Genomic DNA, 14340 nt, shown 5'->3' on the forward strand with positions numbered 1-14340 from the left:
CACCACGCCGTCGTGCCGGCGAAACTCTCCCTCAACACTCGGCTGGATCGGAGTTCGAGGGACGTCATCGAGCTGAACGTGTGCTGAACTCGGAGGTGCCGTGCGTTCGGTACTTGATCGGTCGGATCATGAAGACGTACGACTACATCAACCGCGTTGTGATAACGCTTCCGCTGTCGGTCTACAAGGGTACGTGGACAACACTCTCCCCTCTCGTTGCTATGCATCACCATGATCTTGCGTGTGCGTAGGAATTTTTTTGAAATTACTACGTTCCCCAACACGCCGCACCGGCCATGTGGAGGCCCATATGTCCCGGTTCGTGTAAGAACCGGGACTAAAGGGCTAGGGCATTAGTAACGACCCTTTAGTCCCGGTTCAACAACCGGGACAAAAGGCCCTTACCAACCGGGACAGATGACCCCTTTTCTACTAGTGAGGACGGCTCAAACGAAGTGTACCCACCGGAGGAAAGGCTCCCACAAAGCACCTTAGGGCTTTCTATGTAATATTTCTTAGTGTTTAACTTTACTATTTGCATTACTACGTAATACTGCAAAAAAAAGTTGATCACTTTGTATGTTATAGTTGTTAATTTATTTGACAATAACTTTATTATCGGTTTTGCGATGATAGGCAGCCGCTCGTAAAACAGCTCCAGCTACTGGAGGAGTGAAGAAGCCCCGCAGATATCGTCTTGGAACTATTTCTCTTCGGTATGTGCAACATATACAATTATAGGAAATGTATTATTATTACACATTATGAGGTTCTTATCATTCATACACCTGCTTTTGTAGTGAATCGCAAGTATCAGAAGGGTACTGAGCTGCTCATAAGGAAACTACCTTTTTCAGAGGCTCGTGAGGGAGATTGCTCAAGTTTTCAAGGTAATTTTATGGGGCTCGGTTGACATACACTGGAATCAGGCTCAATCTCTTATAAAAATATCCATGTATATAGGTCACGTTAGGTGTTTCAGAAAAAAAAATCTCTAATGCAGTTTAATTGAATAAGAAATATTTATGCTTACGATGCTTTTCTTTGGCTTTATGTGCTACATCTACAGATTGGTCAACGCTTCCAGAGCCATGCAGTGCTTGCTTTACAAGAGGCGGCAGAAAAATACCTCGTGGGATTGTTTGAGGACACCAATCTTTGTGCCGTCCATGCGAAGCGTGTGACCATAATGTCCAAAGACGTTCATCTGGCTAGAAGGATCCGTTGCGAGAGGTTGTAATTTGTATAAGCAGATGGATCACCCCAACTTGCAACTTGCATGTTGCTTCCTATATGATTTCCTGATTTATGAAGAACAACGGCTTTGATTTGCCACGGATGTTAAACTAATAATAATAATAATAATAATAATAGTTGGTTATATATATATATATATATATATATATATATATATATATATATATATATATATATATATATATCTCTTCTTATACCAAATTGACTTGTGCCAAAATCTTATAAAATCTTAAGTGTGCTCTGTTGAACTATATATATCTTAATATAGTAGCATATGGTGTGGTGGTACTATCTCTATGGCTGCACTATTTCCTTCTTATACCTATGTCTATTATTGAACTATGCATGGTTACTTAGCATCTTGGAGGAGATCAACCTTCGCATGCATGTTTAAAAGGAACGTCGTTCCATCAACATGTGTATCATACATGTTGACAGGCTAATTAAAATCGAGCAGGCATGGCCATCAGCATGCTCCAAGGACCAAGACATCTAGGGTTGGCCAAGCCATGTATGGCACTCCTTATGCATGTTTAGTTTTGGAAGAATTCATGCCCATGTGCGGTGACAGTTGAAGACTTGAAACATAGGTTCTATTTTGAATTATAAGGTTTGTCTTAAACAAATCAAAAGGTTTGTATTAAACAAATCAAAAACCTTAAGTGGACATGAAAAAACTCCCTCTTAGCCTAATGATGCTGCATGCCGGCAATTGCTGTGGGGGAAGTTGCTGATGATGGCGATGACATTGGTCTGGCCGAGGATGCACGTCTGGCGGGGTGATGTCATGACCTAGTGGGCACGTCAATGGTGTGCACATAAACCAGGTTGGTCTAGCTGGTATTGAGGCAGTCTTTGGGAGGACACATGACATTATCAAATTAATCAGTAGTGAGACATTTTTGTTCCATGTTCTTGATTTCTACTAAGATCAATGACGACCATAGCTTTGATATTTTTTAACTTCGCCATATGCTACTAATGTTGTGTTGAGTTGTATACATGTGTTACCATGATTCTTATGGTTTTTTAAAATGGATCGGAATCTATTATAAAGGTACATAAAAAATAGAACATTTCAAACATACAAAACATTATATCGAGGACCATGCACCAGCTACAATTGCAGATAATATTATTTGTGCAATTTTTTATTTAGAAATGTGCAATGGGCTAGTTCACATTCCATTTCAATTTCATCATTAAATAGAAACCCTTTTGGATTTTTTTTCATTGTATTGAAAGAATTTTCAAAATTTAAACGAGAAATTAATTAAAAAAATACATGTAATTGCAACTAAGAAAAAAGAAGCCTATTTGAAGAATTAATTATGTGCAATTTTAGGTAAACAAATGGTACATTTTTTGGTTGTACAATTTGTTTTTTTAGATAATTAATACAATTGTATAGTTTAGAATGTGCACTTGGGTTGTTTGCTCATATTGGAGGCTGAAATTGCAGTATTAGAAATGAAGCCAAAAACTGCTCATATTCTTTTGCACCTTTTTGCGATTAGAAACATGACATTTAGGTAACCGTACGTTCTCAAGACCAACATTACCCCATGAAAAAGTGCAACTAATTGCATATTTACATAGGGAACATAGATTTTCTTTCCAGATATTTTTTACTTTTGTGCTACTGTTTTTTTTTTCAAGTATTGGAGTTGCTTGTGGAGATAGAACAAGCCTTGACTCTTTAGCGGTACGTTGAAAAGAGAAATCGACTGATGCACGGAAAAAAGCAGGCGATTGTGTTCGGTGATCGTAGTTCAAAGAACTGCGAAGTGCAATGCCACAGAAAAGCAAAAAAAAAAAAAAAAAAAAAAAAAACACTGCTAATGTACGTTGCAAGTTGCAACAAACGTACGTACGCACCCACGGCGGCATGATCGACGCATCATCATACATCGTGGTAGTAATAAAGTGATTAACCAAACCAAACCACCAGCAAGTAATTCTGGGATTTCAGATCGACAAACAGCAAAGTTGTTCGAATCGCTACGGCATCATGACTGATCTATAATTAATTCCCCGGTTGATCCTTGCAAGTAACGTACAGATCCGCAAAAAGTAGATCGAATCCGACGGACCGATAGATCATCCATGGTTTCGCAGTCACAAGATCAAGGAGACTCGTGCAGAGCTAATCAAGACAAGAGACCTCTCACTGGATGCGGTCGCGGATGGCACGCTCGGTGGCCATGAAGGCCAGCGCGCACATGTTCTCCACGCTGATCACCACGGGCTGGAGTTCTAGGGCGGCGGCGCGGAGCTGCCCCTCCATGGCTTGCCGGCGCCCGGGAGCGTCGGGGTTCCGGCTGTGAAGCATGAACCGGACGGAGGCCAGGAGGGTGAAGGCGCCCTCCACCCCGCGGAGCGCCTCCTGGGCGTGCTCCCTGGCGGCCTCGAGCCTGATCAGACCAAGCCACTCGTAGTCGTGGTCGTCGCGGAGGTCGCCGATGCGGGCCACCGCCTCCGACGGGACGGCGCCGCAGCCATGGAGCGCCAGGCGCTCGGCCACCACCATGTTGACGATGAAACCGGAGAGGGAGTCGGATGCGTGCTCGATGTGGGTCAGCGCGGAATCCAGCAAGGTGTACCGCCCCTCGGCGTCGCGGGTGTCCAGCACCTCCGGGGACGCCAGCGCGCCACGCACGGCGGCGAAGGCTGCGGCGGCGACGCTTTGCTTGACGCGGGCGCAGTCTTCGCGCGCCTGGCTCGCCACATACAGGTACATCGCCTTCCATGGCGGCGGCTGCGCCATTTCTCTCTCTCGCTCTCTCCTTTCTTTCTTTCTTTCTTTCTTTCTCCCCTCCCCAAAATAGCCAGCCTGGCATGGGCCGACAGGTCCCAGCTTAGTCAACATACCAGTGTCATGACACAACATCTTCACTGACAGGTGGGCCCTACGGACGTGGGACCAGGGATCCAGTGGGTCAGGAGCTACGTTAGCTCGCTGCTTGTGCCCCTGCGATGGATTCTGACGTGGCAGCGAGACGATTCTGCGTGACAACAACTGGGCCCCACACAGTAACGGCTCATTTACCCCACCGTCTCCAGAAACTAACTCGCCGGCGGTACAAACTAACTCGCCGACGTGAGGATTCTGACGTGGCAGCGAGAGACGATCCTCACGTCTCCTCCTAGTATTAACAGCGTCACACAGAGAGAGAGAGAGAGCGCACCGACACCGGCAATGGCGGAGTGGTGGATGGCAGCTCCTACATCGGCGAGACGAATGCTATAGCGGAGGCCATCATTGGCGCCCGCCGGCAGTACGGCCTGACAAAACTGCACGTACGTGCTCGATCGGTGGATCAAGTCGATCGACTCAAGCTTCTCTTGAATCTTGATCAGTTAGATACAACTGAGAACATCTCTTTTGCTTGATTAGTAGTAGTACTGAATCTCTTGAATCTTGATTAGTTAGATACAGTTTGTGGCTGCTGCAACTTGTAGCTGCTGCTTCTGTTAGCTACATGATGGATTCATCATCATTAAAGTTGATCGATCACAGATTCTTAACTACAGATGGCAAAACTTGTTTGCATTGCAGGTGCATGAAGCACCCCAAACGGTTTGGTTCCCTCGGCGAACTCACCTGGTTGCCTGTGGTTTCCATATTTTTCTGCATTACGACGAGAGAGCCGATTTGGCTCGCCTCCGTCGGCAAGGCTTGCCTAGCGAGGTGAACGGGCAAAGGATCCAAACAAAACCCAATGTTACACAGTGAAAGGTGATGGTGAGAGAGGGGTGGTAGGGGGAGAGCTATTTTTTACATGCAAATTCAAAAAGGTGACTGAAAAAGAGACGACCAGTCTCATCGATTAAGCCTAGGAAGAGACGGTTGCACCGAGCAATAGAAAAACCTAAAATCTTAAAAGTGCACGCGCACTGTTTCGCGACACCGAGCGACCGCGCTAAGCGACATCGGACAGCAACCTCACACGCTCGGTCCATCTCTCCACTAAAAGAAAAAAGAAAAATCTTATCCACTCCCGAGCAGCATGACCTTCTTCCTCCACTAACCACTGCCGCTGTGCACCCCGCCTCCTCCGGTCCTCCCTCGCGCCGCCTCCTGACAACGCCAACTCGCCGTCGCGATTGCCCATCGCCACCCCAGCAGGCCTCGCGTCTTTCCCTCCAGGGCGCCACCATGAGCCGCCGCAGGAAGCAATCCCCAACCTCCGGCGCCGCCGCGACTCATCTTCTGCGATGGGCACACGCCTCTCCGCGGCTGCGCACAGCTGTGAATCCTCGCACTTAGCCGTGAGGGCTCCATCGCCTACTCAAGTGCCCATCACATGCAGGTAGTATTCCCCTTCCTTCTCTCCACTGATTTATCCCCCCCAAGCAACCTCTGTGATCTCTCTCTCTCTCTCTCTCTCTCTCTCTCTCTCTCTCTCTCTCTCTCTCTCTCTTCGAGAGGATTCAGCCGTGAACTTGTTTGGATTTACAGGAATGAATATTGTTGGATCTAAATCTGGTTAATACTCTGTCATTTTCCTACTTCATAAATTTACTTTGGAAAGTTCATATATTTAGTAGTCTGGACACGGGAAATTTAATTGCAATGTTGATTCAACTTGGGTTTTCTATGGCAGCTGGAGTGGAAAATACAAATTTGTAGTGTAACAACTATAGTCTAATCTGCCGGATATTGATGGGAGCAATCAGATTTTTGATGTCTATGCAGTTCATCTACATGTTATTGACAATTTTTATTCAGACATCTAATTCACCTCCACATATGCTTGTCTAGTCTGCTACCTTACCCAAATAGTACTAGTACTGAAATATTAACAACATTTTCATTCTCACATATTGTTAACTCAACCTCTTTCTAGGTATTTTTTCAGGAAATGCAGTCAAATTCATGTACAGATGCATCACTTTTGTGATCCTACTAGTCAATCTCCGGTATGATTCTTGGAACGTTGATGATTGGAGTGTTGATCTATACAGGAGTTTCGGCATCTTTCTCAAGGAGCTACGTCGACTAGGATGAGTGGTGGGTTTGTACGGCGGTTAGGATTATAGTGGTGGGTTTGAGTTGGACTTTCACGGTGAGCTGTTCAGATTTTGTCACTACTGGTATGGTTCATGATCCTTATTTGATCCATCTATTCTTGCCTAGACTGCAATTGTCTCGTTAAACATGATACTCTCTGAAGAGTTTCATTACATTATTGACCTCTTTTTCTCGTAAATGCATCCGTGTGGTTTCTTTGTTTTCTCATAAGTCGCATGCATATAAGTAACCAGTTGGCTAGTTTGTTGTAATAGTTGCACATGAACGCAAATGTAGTTGGATGACACATATACATGTCTCAGTTGGCTAGCCAACTTATGAAGTTGCACAGTGAAGGCTAACCAGTTGCACAGTCGATGGTATTCTTCTGCAGCAGCCGCTGAGGTAACATAAAATTCCACCAGGGATATTTTTTACTCCACATACAGGCAACCAAGTGTATTAATTTTCATACATAGTTGTAGAAGGACTAATTAAGCATTGGCATGCCGAACTTTCTCAGTTGCTCAACGTTGCATCTTCAAGTTTTTTAGAATTGTCCCAAGAGTATGTAATGACTTGGCATCCTCAGGCTTTCTAGTTGCAGAATAGTATCTAATTAGTTGGCAACCTCAGTAATTCAGTTGCACAACAATATACAACTAGTTGACATCCTCAGCTTCTCTAGTTGCACAAGAACTCAGATTAGTCCCATCTAAAAAAATTGAGGATTGCCCAACAGTATCTAACGACTTGGCACCCTCAGGTTTTCTAGTTGCAGAAGAGTATTTATTTAGTTGGCACCCTCAGCAATTCTAGTTGGACAACAGTGTCCAAGTAGTTGACATCCTCAGCCTCTCTAGTTGCACAAGAATTCAGATTAATCCCATCTTAAATTTTTTGAGGGATTGCCCAACAGTATCTAATGACTTGGCACCCTCAGGTTTTCTAGTTGCAGAAGAGTATCTATTTAGTTGGCACCCTCTATAATTCTAGTTGGACAACATTATCCAAGTAGTTGACATCTTTAGCCTCTCTAGTTGCACAAGAATTCAGATTAATCCCATCTTAATGGTAGGATTAATCTTGATTACGTATCTGCATTGTATTTTTGTTTAGCATGTAGTCTAGTGTAGGTTGATGTTTGTCCCGTGAAGCTTCAGCTCAGCATGCAGAGGAGGCGAGATGTTGGGCTGCCGTGCGATACAGCGAGCACGGCGAGATGCCGATGGCAGCGTGAGGCTGCAGTGCTACGCGAGGCAGCATGGCCGTGTGATGCGGCAAGCGCGTGAGAGGCTGGAGCGTGACGGGCTGCATGAAGAGGTTGAACCGGGCGATCCGGCAAGTCATTATCAGCTGTATACATGCTAGTTTGGTTGGGTCTATGGCCGTTCATGAGGCTGCCCAAGTACTAGCCGTGCATGTAGTTCTGCATGTTGAGGGGGTTAGATGCATAGTCGTTAGGATCCTGCAGAGATGCCTGGAGTAGGATAAGGCTAGTTAGTGAGTGTGGTAGTGCATGCATGGATTAGTTTGTTAGTGGCCGAGCGTGGCGGCCTGTTAGTTTGTGCGTGACTTAGTGGCCCGGCCAGGTTGTGCGTGAGGACCAACAGTCTATGTATATATATGTCACACTGAGCAATGAGAAAATAGAGGCCGTGAGGGCTCAAGAGAAAAGATGTAGCACTTGTGGTTGCCAAGAAAGAGTACCTCTCGGCAAAGTTAGTTGTTTTTCTTCCTTGTTATACATGCGTGTGTGTGTGCAGTTTCACCATGTGTGTGTGTGTGTTCTTGAGAGAAACCATAGAAGATAAGAAGAGAGGAACCCAAAGAGAGTTGTGGGAGGCAGCTCGAGGTAGAAGAAAAGCGGCGCTGCCAGAGGCGGCGCCAGCACTTAAAAAATTTGAGGATTGCCCAATAGTATCTAATGACTGGCACCCTCAGGCTTTCTAGTTGCAGAAGAGTATCTATTTAGTTGGCACCCTCTGCAATTCTAGTTGGACAACATTATCCAAGTAGTTGACATCCTCAGCCTCTCTAGTTGCACAAAAATATCTCATTAGTTGGCATCATCAGCATTTCTAGTCGCACAAGAATATCTCATTAGTTATCATCACAAGTATTTCTAGTTGCAGAACAAACAGGATATCAAGTTGCCATCCTCAACTTTTTAATCTAGTTTTCCAGAGAACAAATATTTGTATGTAATGATAACTAATCACCTCTGCCTTTTTTTGCAAACCCCAAGATATTGTTCAAGGGAATGAGAGTAATGAAGCAGATAATGTTGAACGACAGTCACAAGCTGGCTACCTGATGGAGACTGCCTGGTACGTCTCTCTCCTCCCTCTTCTTTACCACTTCCGTTCTTGCGTTCATTGCTTTGCCATGATAGCTCTGTTTTGGATCCAGGCTAGGACCCTTTCTTTCGTTGAGAAGAAGAAGAAGGAGCCCTGTGGAGAAGGAAGTGTGGGCAAGGGGTGCGTGGAGGCTTCGGGAGTTAGTGGGCTATCATGTGATACCGATTGGCCTTTGTTTTCTGATTCTTCACGGATTCTAGGGGTCGGAACAAAGTTTCCTTTATGGGAACAGTGGGGACAAAAATTTACCTTTTCCGTCCGGCCGCTCGCGAGCGCTAACAGGCCAACGGCCGCTAGCCAGACGCGTCCATAGAAAAAAGCTCATGCCCGTGAACGCCAGGTGCTTCACTACTATGGCCACATACATGCTCATACATGAGCACGGTGCATACCGGTAGAGATGTGAAATTACGCTAAAAATAAGGTAGAGATGTCAAATGATAATTTATTTTTGAGAAGGACACAATTTTTTTGTTTCGTTTGAGAAGTGCGTGAAATGATAACTAAATTGCTCTATCAAACGCAAATAAAAGGTGAGATGGCAACTGTCAGTGATTCTGAACCGGCAAAATCCTCCATAGGAAAGTCCAGCCCGGCTGGACCGAGCGACCCCGTGCTCCCCTTCCTCTGCCTAGGGTTTCCGCGCCGCCACGGCCGGTGCCCGCCGTCGCCGCTCGCCTCCTCCGCCACCCCCCGCCCCTCCCCCCACCTCCTTCCTTCCCGTACCCCCCGCGTTGCCTCCCCGGGCGAGGCGACCGGGGGGCCCCGACGCGGCTCCCCTTTAGGCGCTCCCTCCTCGCTGCTCCTCCTTCCCGCCGCCGCCAGCGAGTGCCGCCTCGGCCGCGTGGTGCTGGCGGCGGTGGGTCTGCCCTTCCCCGCGCACGACCCCTTATGCTCGGTCGGTGGTGGCTGGCGCGGTGCTCCTCGGCCGGCGTCGGTGTGGCTCGTCGGCGGTGATGCTGCGTGCCACGGTGGTTCTTGACGTGGCGGTGCGGCCGTTGGCCGTGTGGCGGCATGGTGGCGCTGGTGGCTGGCGGCGCCCGCCCAACCCAGATCTGGGCCCATTTGGGCCCCATCTGGGTTGGGGCGGGCCAGTGGCTCGGTGTTCGGCGACGTCGTTCCCTGGTGATGGCATGGTGGCGGCGGTTTCGGGCGGTGAGGACTTCGTCGGTCGGCGAGTTGCAGCGTGGCGACAGGACTGTCCGGGTCCAAGTGGACCCGGCCGGGCCATCGAGGCCCGACAAGTCCTCGTCGCCGCGTCCGGTCAGCTCCGCTGCGGCGGTGGAGGTTGTCCCGTGGCCGGGGTCTCCTTGCCCGATCTAGGCCTCGTGTTGGCAGCTCCAGTGAGGCGGCGGGGGTGGTCCGGTAACCGTGGTGGCACAGGCTGGTGGGCGGCTGTCGGGGTGGTGCATCTCGAAGTGCCTGGGGTGATGCTGGTGGTTGTGGATCGGGAGAAATCCTTGTCGGCTTGTCTGGCACCGACGCGGTGACGTTTGCGGGCGCCATCAGACCTTCCCGAGGGGCGTCGGATATATCCCTTCCCCATCATCCCTCGTGTACCGGGGGAAACCCTAGAACTTGTTCGGGCAACAGCGCGGCGGCGTCGCATTCCTTCTTGAAGGTGCTGCTTGGTGCGAGGCGCTTCGAGATGCTGGGAGCGCGGTGGTACTCCGTCGGAGGGTGCAGCGGTTGCCGGTCTTCCTTCCGTCGTTGATTTGCCAGTGTCGGCATTTATTTCTCTTTCATTTTCTTTTGTTTTCTTTTGGGCTTATCTGTGCAGCGGCCCCAGCGAGCTGGTTGTATCGGATGTTTGCTTTATAATATAAAGCGGGGGGAAACCCTTTTTCTTCAAGTGATTCTGAACCATAAACAAAAAAACATTGCAATCAAAGTATTGCATGAAAATTCAAATACCTATATATTTCGATACATGTTCAAATTATGGAAGTAACCAAGGTTAAACTATGCAACCAACAGGAATAACTGAACACTGACGAAGAAAAGAAAATAAATTCCATGAAGAAATGAACAAAGAAAAACAAACACATTTCATGTCTAAAGGGAAGCAAACTAAACCAAGGATAATCCTTTTATGTTTCTATATGGCTTTTTTGCCGAAAAGACATATAGAAACATAAAATGATTAACAAAAAAACTAATGTCATTCATAGAATTAAATTTCAACTAAAGAAAAGAATAGTATAAATGGTGTTAGCTGAAACAAACCATAAACAAAAATTATTCTAAGTGTGAATGAATAAAGGGCATTGGTATAACCTAAAAGAAGAAAGAAACTTAAAACAAATAAAAAAACTTGTACTCTTCCATACCATGAACAAAACTTGTACTCTTCCATAGTGTGCCAGAACAAGTGTAAACTAGTGCAACACTAATAATTAATATGACTTAGTTATATTGACTAAAAATGAATTGCATTTTAAGTTCATAAAACAAATTTAAGTATTTGCAATTTATATATCTACCACTAGGAGATTTGATCCTTGCAAATAATGAGTACAAGGGGATTGACAACCCTCTTACCCGCCTTGGGTGCAAGTATTTGCTTGTGTGTATGCAGGTGTTGTTCACGAGGTTTTGCGTGATTCTCCTTTTGGTTCGATAAACATTGGTTCTCACTGGGGGAAATACTTATCTCTACTGTACTGCATCTCCTCTCTTCTTCGGGGAAAATCCCAACGCAGCCCACAAGTAGCAGGGGCCACTACTATTTGGCATCACGCTATAAATCTTCAGCCACAGGCCAAAGTGCGGCTTGACGCGGAGGACAGTCTCACATATGGAGAATTGAATTTGGGGCTAGGTCGTCAAAATCTAACTCGTAGTAAAACAACAAACCCGTTACGAGTGGATGAAGGGGAATCCCGGACCTCGGACGAGGTGAGGGATGAAAACCACCCTTTCCCCTTTCTAGGGAGTGGGGATGGTAGAGGAAGAACGGCCGGTTTCACCCTCTGCTAGGGCTTGGCACTTGGCTACTGCAGGAATGTATCCTGCAGCTCTGACCTCCTCAATGGTGCCCAGAGTGACGTTGGAGGGCACCCATTGCCCCTTCGAGCCGGCGTCAGATGCCGAGGCCGCAAACTCTTTTCCCTTGTCGGGCATTTCCTTTGAAGGATGGGGGAAGAACATGAGTGGGTTGGAGGCTTGAAGGTGGATCTAGGGGCACTAGAGGCTTTGTGAGCTTTGGGCTATTGAGCAGGGGATGGAAGCGTGGGAGAAAATGATTTACTTCTCCTCACTCTATAGGTCAGTAAAAGACCAAGAGTCCCCGCTTTGCGCCGGATAAATCGTCTATTCTCTACCCTTCGTGACGTTACACACGCATCGATTAACCAGCCTATTGATGATATCCCCTGAAAACTAATACGTCTCCAACGTATCTATAGTTTCTGATTGTTCCATGCTATTATATTATCTGTTTTGCATGTTTTATATGCATTAATATGCTATTTTATATTATTTTTGGGACTAACTTATTAACCTAGAGCCCAGTGCCAGTTTCTGTTTTTTCCTTGTTTTTGAGTTTTACAGAAAAGGAATATCAAACGGAATAAAACTTTTGCAATGATTTTTCTTAGACCAGAAGACACACATAGGACTTGGAGATGAAGTCAGAGGAGTCCCGAGGAGACCACAAGCCTCCAGGGCGCGCCCCTGGCTTGTGGGCCCCTCGGAGCTCTTCTAACCCTAATTCATGGCATATAAATTCCCAAATATTCCCAAACGACCAGAAGTGTCCACCAAAATACTTTTCCGCCGACGTAACCTTCTATTCCCGTGAGATCCCATCTTGGGGCCTTCTCCGGCATCCTGTCGGAGGAGGATTCGATCACGGAGGGCTTCTACATCAACTCTATTGCCCCTCCGATGAAGCGTGTGTAGTTTACCACAGACCTTCGGGTCCATAGCTAGTAGCTAGATGGCTTCTTCTCTCTCTTTGATTCTCAATACAATGTTCTCCTCGATGTTCTTGGAGATCTATTCGATGTAATCTTCTTTTGTAGTGTGTTTTTGTCGATATCGATGAATTGTGGATTTATGATCAGCTTATCTATGAATATTATTTGAATCTCCTCTGAATTCTTATATGCATGATTTGATATCTTTGTATTTCTCTTCGAATTATCGGTTTGGTTTGGCCAACTAGATTGGTTTTTCTTCACATGGGAAAGGTGCTTAGTTTTGGGTTCAATCTTGCGGTGTCCTCACCCAGTGACAAAGTAGGGGTAGCGAGGCACGTATTTGTATTGTTGCCATCAAGGGTAAAAAGATGGGGTTTTCATCATATTGCTTGAGTTTATCCCTCTACATCATGTCATCTTACTTAAGGCATTACTCCGTTCTTTATGAACTTAATACTCTAGATGCATGCTGGATAGTGGTCGATGTGTGGAGTTATAGTAGTAGATGCAGAATTGTTTTGGTCTACTTGACACGGACGTGATGCCTATATTCATAATCATTGCCTTGGATATCATCATAACTTTGCGCTTTTCTATCAATTGCTCGACAGTAATTTGTTCAACCACCGTATTATTTGCCTTCAAGAGAGAAGCCTCTAGTGAAACCTATGCCCCCTAGTGATGGTGTCCTAGACTAGGGGGTACTCACCACGTCGTCTCCCAACCAGCTGGATCGGGCCGAGGATCCCCATGGCGGTTCACTCATGGGCCACTTCGGGCAGCCCATGCCGCATACAAGGGAGATCCCACAAGACTTGGCGCCCAAGACGAGGACTCTCCTAAACCCTAGGCGTCTGGTGTGTTATATAAACCGAGGCCAGGCTTGTCAATAGGACATCTAATATTCACTAGAACAATCTTGTGGTAGACACATGTACTCTGTACTATCCCATATGAATACAATCAAAAGAACGATGTAGGGTTTTACCTCCATCAAGAGGGCCCGAACCTGGGTAAAACCTGTGTCCATGTTACCATCGTTCCAAGACGCCTAGGTTAGGAACCCTACTACGAGATATGCCGGATTTCACACCGACACCCGGGTCTATTTTCCTTCATATATTTTCAGATCTATATACGAAAAATACCTTGCTGCAATTATTTTACTTTTATTTACTTTTATCTTTTAGTAATCTTTTATATCTATCTCTATCAGATCTCACCTTTGCAAGTGACTATGAAGGGATTGACAACCCCTTTATTGCGTTGGGTGCAAGTGTTTGATTGTTTGCATAGGTGCATATATTGGGGACTTGCGTGTTCCTCCTACTGGATTGATACCTTGGTTCTTAACTGAGGGAAATACTTATCTCTTCTTTGCTGCATCACCCTTTCCTCTTCAAGGGAAAAACCAATGCAAGCTCAAGAAGTAGCAGGAAGAATTTTGGCGCCGTTGCCCGGGAGATCTACATCAAGCCTACCAGGTACCCATCATAAACTCTCATCTCTTGCATTACATTATTTGCCATTTTCCTCTCCCCCACTTCTAAAATGTTTTTAGAAAAACAAAAAAAGATTTGCCTTTTTATTTGCCCTTCTTTCCATATGCCTTTTTGCTCGTTTGCTATCTTTGCTTGTCTTGCCATGTGCCTTCTATTTGCTTGCATCTTTGCTTGCTAAAAATCTATTGATATGGATCCACTTAAAGTTTTCTACTTGGATCATCTTCGATCCATATGTGCTCGTGCTGAAACTTCAACTAGTTTAGTTGAGGGAAAATCTTTAG

General features: G+C 46.0%; 1 protein-coding gene and 1 long non-coding RNA gene across 2 annotated transcripts; one reads left to right on the forward strand and one right to left on the reverse strand.

Annotated features, from left to right (window-relative positions):
• Positions 1 to 3224: 3224 nt before the first annotated feature.
• On the reverse strand, positions 3225 to 4029 carry LOC109769338 (uncharacterized). Its single transcript, XM_020328089.3, has one exon. The coding sequence runs from the start codon at positions 4022 to 4024 to the stop codon at positions 3425 to 3427; it is 600 nt and encodes a 199-aa protein (XP_020183678.1). The 5' UTR covers positions 4025 to 4029; the 3' UTR covers positions 3225 to 3424.
• Positions 4030 to 5332: 1303 nt separating this feature from the next.
• On the forward strand, positions 5333 to 8899 carry LOC141020923 (uncharacterized). Its single transcript, XR_012180914.1, has 3 exons — positions 5333 to 5570; positions 6226 to 8601; positions 8684 to 8899. It is a non-coding gene; the product is annotated as an uncharacterized lncRNA (long non-coding RNA).
• Positions 8900 to 14340: the final 5441 nt, after the last annotated feature.

The sequence above is a fragment of the Aegilops tauschii genome, chromosome 3 (genome assembly GCF_002575655.3).
Source record: "Aegilops tauschii subsp. strangulata cultivar AL8/78 chromosome 3, Aet v6.0, whole genome shotgun sequence".
NCBI classification, from domain to species: domain Eukaryota; kingdom Viridiplantae; phylum Streptophyta; class Magnoliopsida; order Poales; family Poaceae; genus Aegilops; species Aegilops tauschii.